General features: G+C 43.3%; 1 protein-coding gene across 2 annotated transcripts in view; it reads right to left on the bottom strand.

Annotated features, from left to right (window-relative positions):
- LOC135805090 (synaptonemal complex protein 2-like) overlaps positions 1-12,088 on the bottom strand; it is a 43,313-nt gene that overhangs the window by 3,412 nt on the left and 27,813 nt on the right. Inside the window, exons 17-29 of one of the 2 annotated variants that reach the window (XM_065319083.1) lie at positions 10,274-10,837; positions 10,073-10,132; positions 9,489-9,592; positions 8,977-9,025; positions 8,033-8,788; positions 7,146-7,529; positions 6,350-6,530; positions 4,630-4,721; positions 1,938-2,028; positions 1,645-1,714; positions 1,435-1,492; positions 1,163-1,257; positions 3-102 (exon numbers count right to left, since the gene is read on the bottom strand). In XM_065319083.1, coding sequence (XP_065175155.1) covers positions 3-102; positions 1,163-1,257; positions 1,435-1,492; positions 1,645-1,714; positions 1,938-2,028; positions 4,630-4,721; positions 6,350-6,530; positions 7,146-7,529; positions 8,033-8,788; positions 8,977-9,025; positions 9,489-9,592; positions 10,073-10,132; positions 10,274-10,837 — 2,604 coding nt within the window. The remainder of the gene's footprint in view (positions 1-2; positions 103-1,162; positions 1,258-1,434; positions 1,493-1,644; positions 1,715-1,937; positions 2,029-4,629; positions 4,722-6,349; positions 6,531-7,145; positions 7,530-8,032; positions 8,789-8,976; positions 9,026-9,488; positions 9,593-10,072; positions 10,133-10,273; positions 10,838-12,088) is intronic. The other variant, XM_065319084.1, reaches the window with a different exon arrangement.

The raw sequence follows: 12,088 nt of genomic DNA, 5'->3' as shown, positions 1-12,088 counted from the left end.
ACGATGATCTTCTCTTGAGCATTCTGTTGCGCTTGGAATTCCTTTTCCAGTGAGCGTAGGTGTGGTGACACAGATTGCTTGAAAGTAGACAGAGCCTGACTCCTGAAGTGAAGAAAAGAATGTTGTCCCAGGTATTGTATTTCAATATACAGAGTATTGGGTACAGACTATTCTCGATAAATCACGCACTCTGTCCTGGGGACTAAATGGTGTGATTTACGGATACAGTCATATACTGTGTACTTATATTCGTACACACGTACACGCTGTCTTGGTTGCAAAAAAGTTCGGATTATTACAAGTATGCGACTTATGGCAAGTAGACTACAATGTAGTCATAGTAACACTTGTCAAGGGCATTAGGTCAGCTACGGTACTTCGAGTACGAGTATAGGTTGCATTGGCAGTGTCCATCAATTGTACCTATGACATTCCGGTATTGCCACACTGGCCAATGCAGGGTGTTCATCTTTTTTGCTTTTTACTGACGATTCCTGCTACAGACTTGCATTCTCTGCCTTTAACGCTTAGCTCCTTAAAACAGGTGAAGACAGTCAAGTCCCGGAGAGGTTTGAGCACCGTAACGTTGGATGTCAGTAATGACCGATGTGTGGATATATAACACATCTAATTAGTAATTAGGGCTCCACTGGCCACTCACGTCCAGGCAATGGAATAATGAGCGCTACGTTATAGCGCCCCGCTACAGGAAAGATATTGTGGACGTTACGATAGACACTACTCTTTGTAGTAGACGGACTTCCCCCTACACAAATCACTATGTATTACTATGTAGTGTAGTAGACGGACTTCCCCCTACACAAATCACTATGTATTACTATGTATTGCACTCTGCATTGCTGACACCATCAGATCCCTTGCTTTCATTCGCTAACTAGCGCTCGGAGCTGTAACTGGCAATCTCGTACCATATATATAGATCCGTGTGTCAGTTGCCCAGCTCAGTTGTTGCAGAGTCTTTGCCTCCGTTGTTTCTGTCGTCTTCCCTTCACTTATTGAGTCTTTCAATCGGCAATAATGATTCAAATTACATCTACAGGCAGAGGTGAGTGCTACTGTTACCCAGGCTAATAAAAGTCTGTAGGGCAAACCACATTGAGACTACGAAGGGTGTGCTATTGATGGTTGGAATTGTACTTACCTTTCACGCGTATTATCATCCCAAAACTCGTCCACCAAGTTGACAACATAGTTTGACATAGACCGAGTGAATGATGTCATCACCTGTTGCTTAGACTGGAAACGAAACAAGAAGTAGCAGGAGAACCTGTTTTAAGTTGTGACATAACTATAACATGGTGCATTTACACCGATACAGTCTATTAGAAAGTGTTTTCAGGTATCGAAATGCAGTGAATAGTATTCAGGATGTTGTGTCTGAATTAGCACAGCAGTGTTGCATGTTATATGTACCTTGAAGGAGTCGGACACGCCAACACCAAAGCTTTGCACAAGAGACTGAATGTCATTTCTGTAGGCAGAGAGAACAATGCCACAATACCAACATCAATATTGCCAAAAACAAATTAAAATCTACAAGGAAGGCATATTGGGCAAGTTCAACTGAGCAGGTGGTTATTCTGGTACACTTCACAGTAAAAATGAAACTCATGTTACCAGTACCCTTGAATATGAGGTTGTCCAAACGACGACTGAGATGTATTGTCGGAGAGCAGATTCAATCCCAGGAAATCTGCAAGCAGAAGAAAAATGAAGTAGATTGATATTTTTCAGGTCAAAGAGAATTTCCCTGTTTCTTTAGCAGAGATAGGGAGTGAAGAGCACAACACATTTTCAATACTGTACAAGAACTGCCAGCAGACAAGAGTGGTGATAGTAAAGATGTCTTGATTCTGCAACCGCTTAGTTACTTAGTTGCAGGAATATTCATGAATCCAGGCCGTCCATAATCTCACCTGCACCAACATCCTCCTCGGCCTCCTCTTCAGAGGAAGCTAACAGGTTGCAGGCGCTATGCTTCAGAGTCATCTCAGGTCTTCTTTTCACCTGTGTACATACAGCAGGAAAGAATGACAACAATCATAGCATAAATGCAAAGTGGTGGTGATAGACAAACAAAATATTCATTCCCAGTACATGCATTTAGTGGTTGCTATGGAATCACAGCCATTCCGTGCCCGGGGCGCAGGAACACAAAGAACAAGTATTGGTTTGTCACAATTGGTATTTACTGTGACTAGGACACGACGAAACGGTGACTGGTCAAAAAAGGAACGGATAAGAAGACTGAAGACTCACAAATCACCCTTGCTCATGTCACACTTACAGTCCATTTCAAAACTACAGACGCGTACCTAGGCAAAACCGTTATGCCAACATCTATACCACATAAAATCTGTGATCACTTTGTGCATAATTTTTTCCAAATTGGGCGTCTGTTATCCAATCGTTTAGAAACTATATGAGAGTAATTGTGGAGGGGTCCTGAGCAATATTCCGAAAACTATTCTCAAAAAGTTCCAGCCAATTTGAAATATTTCAAAAACCCTACGCGTCTATAGTTTTGAAATGGACTGTAGGCCACGCCGTTTTTTTCTATGTTTCGCGTCACCTTATTCGATGAAATCAATGAGGGAGGGCGAAAAAAATAAAAAAGCCATCCAAAAAAAACAGTGTACTGTACGTGCATTGCACTTGTGTACAGTGAAGCGACGCGGCACTGTTCATGTACATTGACATGTACATGAATACATGAGTGTATCCCCTCTGCCATGCTTGTGGTCCAAACACAGGCGGCATGATGATTGTGTGACTTGCGGCCCAGCTTATTGCACACACATGTACAATGTACATGTGTGTGAGCTGAGTTAGATTTTCCGGTTTTCTGGGTTTGCATTAAATTTGTATTGCATTTTCAAAAAAAAAATTTGTTCTGTTTTGTTTTTGTTTTGAACTCCGGCTGTGAAATACATGCGCGCGGGGGACGCGAAACATAGATAAAAAAAACGGTGTGGCCTTAGAAGCGAGACAAGAGACAGTTTGGGGAATGTCATCACACAGGAAAACAATACAGTCGACCTACCCTTATAACGATAACCTCTATAACGATATTACCCTTATAACGATATTTTTCTGCCAAACCAAATCACTCCATTGACTAGTGCATACAATGCCTTACCTCTATAACAATATTGCTAAACGATATTACCCCTATAACGATATAAAATGGGCTGACCAATCGACATTTTCCATTTTATAACAATATCTAGCAGGGAATATGTAGAGCCTACTATCCAGGTAGGGCAAGCTTCACTTGATAAGTCGTTGGGACATGACGAAATGCAATGGGGCACCAGTGGGCACCTTGCTGTGCACATAATGTGCATGTATGTCAGTTGTTTATGCTGTGAAGAGTGTAATAAATGAACAAAATCCATGCATTATGACGTATGTGTATGAAATGAACCAGTTACCCCTATAACAATATTACCCTTATAACAATATTTCTTGGTGTGGCGCAAATATCGTTATAAGGGTAGGTCGACTGTACATCATTTTGCAATCTGGTCAAGAGAGAGATTACAACCCAAAGGCTATTTGAACGTACTTGGAAGTAAATTTGGTCAGGAGTGTGATGTGAATTGATGTCACATTCACAGCTGACCATCCCATGGACACGGTCCTGTAGTATGCTGATACCCAGCAATCTATTAGGCCATCATTTTTTATAGCTATGTTTCGCGTCGTCCGCACGCATACGTTTTGATTTTTTTCAGAAAAAAATAAAAAATCTTACATGCACGATGAGTGTACGATTGTACGAGTCATCAGTGTGGACTGGTTGCATACGGCGAAGCTGAGATTCAGAAATGGCCTCTAGGCCAGCGTTGGCAAATCGTTTGTTCGGCATCTGGGAGCAATATTCTGTGAGCTAACACCAGACAGCATTGATCGCCTGAAGTTGAGAGGATGCGTCGTTCCGGAGGTCTTTGCTGCACCGCTGCCGAAGTCTGAGTACAATAATCCAGCGAAGCATAGGCACCAACGGATGCCTCCTCTGTCCAAAGTGAATATTTACTCTTGCTGATAACCCAGATGTTGTGCTTCGATGTACGATTTTTCTTTCGAATGTACACCATGCACGAGCTATTGTGCTATGTACAGTGCATACACCTCTGATGAGCCTTTTTTTATTATTTTGCAACTTTTTATTTTTTTCCACCTCTCGCATATGATTCTGGAAGTTGAACTGACGCGAAACATAGATATAAAAAATGATGGCCTTATCCGTATACAAATCTTGAACAGTATACAGTTAAACTTCCCTAATCCGCACACCCGAGACCCAGGCACTCCCGTCTTTTGACCTTCTAGAGTCACGAAAATTGGGTTTCAATGAAAAACGATCCTGAAAACTACCAATGGGCGCAAAAGTGTATATTTGCATGACATACCGGTAAGTATGTACATGACATGTATGTTCTGAGTTACGGGCACTTCCTAGTAGTTACAAGCAGTGCCCGGTCCAAGGGGAGTTCTATTGTAATTGTTGTCGGTTCTCAACGTCCGCATGGAAGGCTCACTTCATTCATTCCATCAGCAAAATAGCAGAATACATCACGAATTACACAGCGGTTTAAGTCTTACAGATGCTTGAAGAGATGGTCCCGTGGATGGCTTTCTTCTCTTTACTTGCCTCAGCTCCTCCGCATCCTCCATCCTGGTCATATCAGCTCGGTCTGACAAGAAATTATATTTCACATAATTTTCAGGGTTTGTGCAAGGGCCAGTAAGACTTCAAAAGGTTCTTTTTCCTTATCCGTACAGGGATCGATTTACTTCGATTTTTGCATAGCAGTCACTGCTACACAGTTTTACAATTGACTAGCAACTCCCAGTATTGATTAGCAGTTTTCCTTCCAGTGAATTTTGATTCGCAAATTGCGATGCGAACCCGGATAAATCGATCCCTGCCGTAGGAATACCACCACCCATCAAGGATCCAGGCGTCAAATGCACCTCCAAAAACAGTAGGGTTCAGCGCAGCACTACTACTACTGCTGCTGCTGCTGCTGCTGCTGCTGCTGCTCCTGCTGCTGCTCCTGCTCCTGCTGCTGCTCCTGCTCCTGCTGCTGCTGCTGCTGCTGCTGCTGCTGCTGCTGCTGCTGCTGCTGCTGCTGCTGCTGCTGCTGCTGCTGCTACTGCTACTGCTACTGCTACTGCTACTGCTACTACTACTACTACGATCAGGTCCCATGAAGTGGTGATTTGCTCTGAAGCATAACACTGTTATTGAATTACTACTAGGCTACTGAACCTAACCAACCACCCATTAGATATCCCTGAAATAACAGTTACCCCTACCCCCACTCCACCGCTTCTCTATGGCAAGGAACACCTGAAAAATTCAGACTTTGGGTCATGAAGAAGTTCCTTTCGGTCTGTACCCTTAAAATTGAAATCGGTAAAGAAATAGCTACCATCTTTTATTCCCGTAGCTATGCAGAAGACGTTACTTCAGTAACGTCTGGCGCTAGCCAGGGTCCACACAGCTTTAATTTGGTGTTTGTGTGTATCACGCCTGGCGCTATCCCGTATCTGTCCCGTACCGTACCGTCAAAGACAGCTGGCCACAAACCATGCAAACAGCTGGCCACAATATTAAAATAGGGCTTTCAAATGCAAGATCATAGCGGTAAGCAACTTGGAAGAATGAGTATGAATGCGAAGTGTATCGGGTAATGCATGTAGGGCGATTGTGCGGGTTCGAATCCCAGGTTATGCCTTGAAAAAAAATCGGAGAATTGAAAATTTGTAACATCCCTATGCTTTTTTTGCCTAGGTCATCAAGGTGGTAGACGTTGTCGTTACCCTCGACCGTACCTGTCCCGTACCGTACCGTACCATCAAAGACGGCTGGCCACAAACAGCTGGTCACAATATTCAAATAGGGCTTTCAAATGCAAGATCATAATTTGAAGCAACTTGGAAGAATTAGTATGTATGCGAAGTGTATCGGGGGGTGCATGCAGGACGATAGTGCGGGTTCGAATCCCAGGTTATGTCTTGAAACAAAAATTGGAGAAATGAAAAATTTATAACATCCCTATGCTTCTTTTTGCCTAGGTCATCAAGGCAAAAAAGCATAGCGTAGGGCCCTGAGCTTCCAAGCTCTCTCGTTTAATAGCAACTACTTCAAAATACCGGTATACATCTCACACCAGATCTGGTTTTCAACAAAATTCCTGTTTTATAATATAATGCATCCCGTCGATATGTCAATTAAAAATTGACAATCGATTGGGTGAAAACAGGTAGTTATTTCAAGGGATTATCTAACTAAACTGCTTTCTATTGATTTGCTCACCTCGCTTCTTTGAAGGGCGGACAGCGGGAGACAACTCAAATGTTAGGCTAGGGGTGCTCAGGCGAGGTGTATGAGATCGTTTCTTAGCGGCCACCATTGATTTTCCACCAGGAGTTTGAGGAGATAAATGGTAGTAGGAGCATCCGACTCCGGAGTCGCGCGTTGCCTTGTTGGACTTGGGCTATAAGAAGTCATCGACATCAGAACATTGAGTTTGTACACACACATGATATTTTGGCATGAATTGACAAATGCGAACCAGTAAGATAATTCTAGTCAGAGACAAGAAGGCAATTATAGATAGAAACACAACCAATCCACAACCAAAGGATACAGATTCGTTTTGACAGAAACATTTTTACTCAGACTTGATAAGTGACTGCGACTGGTAGATGAGTAGAGGATGAATGAAGCAGCTCATGGTAGCAGAAGATACAGCTGCTACAAGTATAACTTTGAAAGCAGCATCAAGGCAGGAGCCCGTAAAATGGTGCGAAGTAAGAATCATTCAACTTGTAAGCTGATAATCCTTATAAAAAATATTTGACTGAACATAATATCAATTCCAGCAGCACTGCAAATCCAAACCAGTTCCCAAAAACAATTTCAGCCCTTGGCCACCTTCAGCTAAATGGAACAATGATGCTGTGCAAGCCACCAAGGAGCAGTCAGATCTCTTGTTACTCTGCTGTACTGTGCCTTGGGTTTGTGTTAGGAGCCTAATCCTTCCTATAAATACTGAACAGACTATAATATACGGACTTGCATGCATAGCGTACATTTAGTAGACACTCACCTGTTCGGTTTCTTTGACGGTGAAGTTTCGACTATTGTCAGCTTCACTAGTGCTAGACTCTTCACTTAATTCTCTGTCCCTGCGCCTGGGGGTGGTAGGATTTGACATTGATTCCCTCAGAGCGTAAAGGTTGTGTCCAGGTCCATTCACGTATTCAGCCGGGGACGAAGGCAGTAGCAGGAGAGGTGAATCATCCAGGGACTTTGCATTCTTCTTTTTCCCTCTTCTTGCACCTTTGCTTGCCTCACTTCTTTCTTTCGGAGTAGCGCATTTTCCGTTTCTTGACGCTTCCAGAACAGGATCCGCTGCCGCCATTACATCCAGCATGCTAGAATTGAAATCTTCCAGGATGTTACTGGCTGTTAGCTGAAGTCTTGATATCGCCTATGGTAGACACCGTACACAGGAAAAAAAAGAGCCAGTGCATACTTGTACTTATATCATAGTAGTGCTTGTGTTGGTATCACTCAGTCAGATATTCGAAAAATCACACTAACGGACTGAGTTCTACCAGCAATGGATGAGAAGAAAGGCAGGATTCCACAAGTTTGATGCAAAATAAATTTTTGACGACCATTGATCACGTTCTTTTTAAAATGGCCCTTCATCAATGGCTTTAAATAAACATGTGTGCATAAAATCAGTGAACCACAATACAGTAAAACATGCGACTTACGACCACCCCTTGGGGTCAGGGAAAGCGGTCTTTAGTAGCAGGTGGTCCTTAGTTTGAGGTTTGCACCACACAACCATAATGTGAGGCCTTACGTGCCTGGCAAAGTGGTCTGTAGTACCAGGCTGGTCGCTAGTCACTGTGGTCTTTAGTTACAGGTTTTACTGTACATGAAGCAGCATTGCAGGCTGCAAAATAAGGATGCAATACTCACGGTAGGTTCGCTTGATGGCAATCTCTCGAACCGCAGCTTTTCAACTCTCACAGAGCAGGGTGTGGGGGGTTTGGTGTTGCATGGTGAAGCGATCGTAGGTGGTGTGCTTGTGTCGTAATTGACAGCAGGACGTGCCCTACGTGAGCGTGGAGGTGGTGGCAGTGATGGTGAGGCACTTGTTGGCTGTTGGTCCGACTGTTGTGATGCTACGTTGAATTCTGCTGATCTTCTTCCAGGATCGTCAAAGGGATCGATGCAGGGCGCTTGCTGTTCATTTGCCGTTTCGTTGCAAGCCTGCTGCAAACTTCTCTTCCTTTCCTTTGGCCTCTTTCTAGTGTTAAGGGAATCAATGCCAGCAGACAAAAGAGGTGGCGAAGAAGTCTGCATCTCATATTCCTCGTCATCGATCACACAAACTCCAGCTAAGGATGGCAGTTCATATGCTAACTGTTCTTGTGTTTTTGGCAGATCTGAGCTTTGTTGCTTCTTTGTGTCATCCCTCAGTGGTAGCAGATCTCTTGGTGGAGACACTTGCATATTGCTGGTCATATTCTGGATGGGCTCCTGCGGCGAAGAAGTCTGCCTCTCATATTCCTCGTCATCGATCACACAATCACCAGCTGAGGATGACAGTTCATATGCTTCTTGTGTTTTCGGCAGATCTGAGCTTTGTTGCTCCTTTGTGTCATCCCTCAGTGGTAGCAGATCTCTTGGTGGAGACACTTGCATATTGCTGGTCATATTCTGGATGGGCTCCTGTACCATAATGCACAAATACGACAAAAGTAGACAGGGTGCATGTCAATAATGCTGCGAAGCCCGAATGTCATCGGCGGGTTATTGAACCGTTCTAACACATCATCTTCCATAGCCGCCAATTAATGCATGTGTAATGCTACAGAAAAACGGTTTCAACACTGGCAGTCAGTAGGACGTAAACTCACTGGAAATTCCTCCAAATCCTTGGTAGAATCTTTCTTGGTCTTGGTTGTCCTGTCATGAAATCAACATTCAACAGTGAGCCCTACTGTTGGTGACGAAGTGAACAGACACTCTTTCCTACTTGCAAGATAAAGAAAAGGAAGATTACTCAGAATTTCTGGATTTCCTATCTGAATTTTGCCAGCTCATAGTGACGATATGCTACAAATTGTAGGACTACCTGATGCACACTCACAGCACCCGCACCACTATCGTGCGTATGCCTGGGCTAACTTGGCTTTGCGCTTTTGTGTACTTGTATTATATGAATAACAATCGATATAAATGGCAAATTTCTGTGACTTCAATGATCTTCTTATCAGCATACTGATAGCAATTTCAAAATTAATCATTTCTATTTCGAAGGAAACTTTCACCACTCCTGTCCAGTGGGTACTGAGATTTGGCACATTATGGATCCGTTTCTGGTTTGTAAACTTGGTACAGCGGTGGATTTGCCGAGACATCAACCAACCTTTTGGTGCTGTGTGCCACGTTTGGCTTTTTCTTAGAACGCGATGATTGCAGTCGTGCTACTTTGCCCCCTTTCTTGGGCTGTGGTAGTTCACACTGATCATCCTGTTAGTGATAGGGGAGATAGGCATAGAGATACGTATGTTCAAAATATACGGAAGTGTTAACCTGGGGACTTCTAACGACCATAAAACAACAACAACAACAACAACAACAACAACAACAACAACAACAACAACAACAACAACAACAACAACAACAACAACAACAACAACAACAACAGCAACAACAACAACAACAACAACAACAACAACAACAACAACAACAACAACAACAACAACAACAACAACAACAACAACATCATCTTCATTGTAGCCCACAAAGTGGACACATAGAGCAAATGTATTTGTTGTGATTTCAGTTGCATGTTTGTGCTATTATCAGAGAACAACACAACATTGCGACGGCAGGGGAGCATGCAATTGTTTATGATTGTCCTCGTCTATTCACATGTCTTTCCAAGTGTACAAGTAATGCAAAGGATGACTAGTTTCCTCTGTTGTATACGTCTATTAAAATACTTGCCCCGGGAAAGCTAAACGGAGAAAGAGACTTCTTGTTAACATTCGTGTTCACATCATCCACCTGAGAATCACCGACATGAAGAGAAAGACATAATTATTATTATTATAATGGATGGAAATTCCAAGGCTAATTAACTGCAGGTTTCACGACACACTTCCGATTTCTTATTTCACTACTGCTCCGCAAGCGGCAACCACTCACCGATTTCCTTTTGGTTGTAGAAGGGCGTCTAGCTGCCGGAACCACAGCACGTTCTTTCTCAAGTGGAACCTTTGTTTCCCGTGTGGTAGTGCTTGGTTTTTTCGAAGTTCCCTTCTTTGTTCTCGACGCTCTCTTCTTAGACGCAGTGCATTGAGAGCTTTTCATGGTGTGTTGTCTCTTTTCAAATGTGCTTTCAAACTGGAATGATTCAGAGTCTGGCTGCTCTTCATGCCGAGAGCAGATTGATTGTTCATCCAGCTTTTTGCTTATGGTGCGGTCAATGTCGGGCAAACTAGTGGCGTTCATTGAAAGCGGAGCTGGAGCAGAGGACATAATAGGGGATTCGTCCTCCTCGTGACCATCTGGTATGGGCTGCAGTGGTAGGTGGGTAGTTACTTGCGTGATCACTGGCAAGTTAGAGTGTGGAGCCTGCTGTGAGCAGGGGCTTATGGGTGTCGATGTCTTCGGTGTCTTGAGAGTTGATTTGATATTAGGCGTAGCATACAGGGCCTGTCTCGGTATGATCGGAGATTGCTGAGCAGGAGGACTTGCTTGGCTGTTTGGCTGGAGAGGAGACATCAAACACCAGGGAGATGTAAATCAGTAATACTCTGCTCTTCTCCTTATAAGCATAGCTGCTGTAAGGCGCTTACTTATGAAGTAGTTGATCTTGGGTGCTTTGTAAGAAGAGTAGGCCTCGTGAGCATCAAGTTCATCCAATGTGTCAAACGGCTCAAAATCATTATTATGTACTAGTCTATGACTACAATCAAGTGTCCATATCCCCTAGAATATGCAACTCTGCGCATGGGGTCTGGCACTACCCACATTCCTAGGGAATCACCTGGGCTACTGCATCATTATTGATCTGCTACCTGTCCTTGCTTCCATGTCCGCTGTTCTCAGGGACTTTGGGTGGCTGACACTTGCTGTGTACGTGATGCGCTACGCACAGAAATTGCCTTCAGACACACTGTATTATGCGTGAAATCCTTGCGTCTAAACCGTAAGACTCAAATCCAGGACTATATATTAAATATCAGATTTCCTCCGAAAAGAAATTGCTGGCAAATTCCGAGCAAAATATCGAATATAGATAATCCGGGTGTGTTTTGGCAATTTTATTCTGATTTCTTTGGTTTCATTGGGCCAATTTCATCCTGAAATAGCTGATACAGTCAACTTCGCTAATAACAACTGCGGATATAACCACAATTCCCGAATAACGACAGAATTTCCATGCCCAGAGCAAAGTCCCATCCAACTGTAATACATATAATGAGACTTCGGGTATAACGACGCTTCGCGAATAAGGACACTTTTCTGATGCCCCGCCGAGTGTCGGTATATGCGAAGTTAACTGTACATGTTGTCAGAGTTACATACAATCATTTGGAATCGTGCTACAAGATCAGTAATACTGACTCCACTTGCAGTTTGCTTTCTTCATCAGAGTCACCATCCATTTTACCAAAGTAGACAGTTCGTTCGAAGCCATTTTTGCCACAGAGCAGGAGCAAAAATGGAGCAAAATATCGGAAACGAAAGTCAATGCCAAGCAAAATACAGAAAGTGCTCAGGCAAAATTTTGCCGCAAAATGACAAAGCGCCCCGAGCAAATTTGGGCTAGGCCTCCTGCTGGGCAGTGGTGAAGTTGGTCACACCTCACTCCTTAAATAAAAATCAATCAATCAATCCTTAGTTCCTCCCAGCTACATGCTGGCCAGCCAGCAAGCTACCTTCTTGACAATTACATAATGACAAAGTGTACGATTGTATGCCTAATATGTACAACTTGTAATAATGTTCACCTGA

The sequence above is a fragment of the Sycon ciliatum genome, chromosome 1, assembly GCF_964019385.1.
Source record: "Sycon ciliatum chromosome 1, ocSycCili1.1, whole genome shotgun sequence".
Lineage (NCBI taxonomy): Eukaryota > Metazoa > Porifera > Calcarea > Leucosolenida > Sycettidae > Sycon > Sycon ciliatum.
Note: the sequence above shows the minus strand (reverse complement) of the source record. Positions and strands in the feature narration are given on the sequence as shown.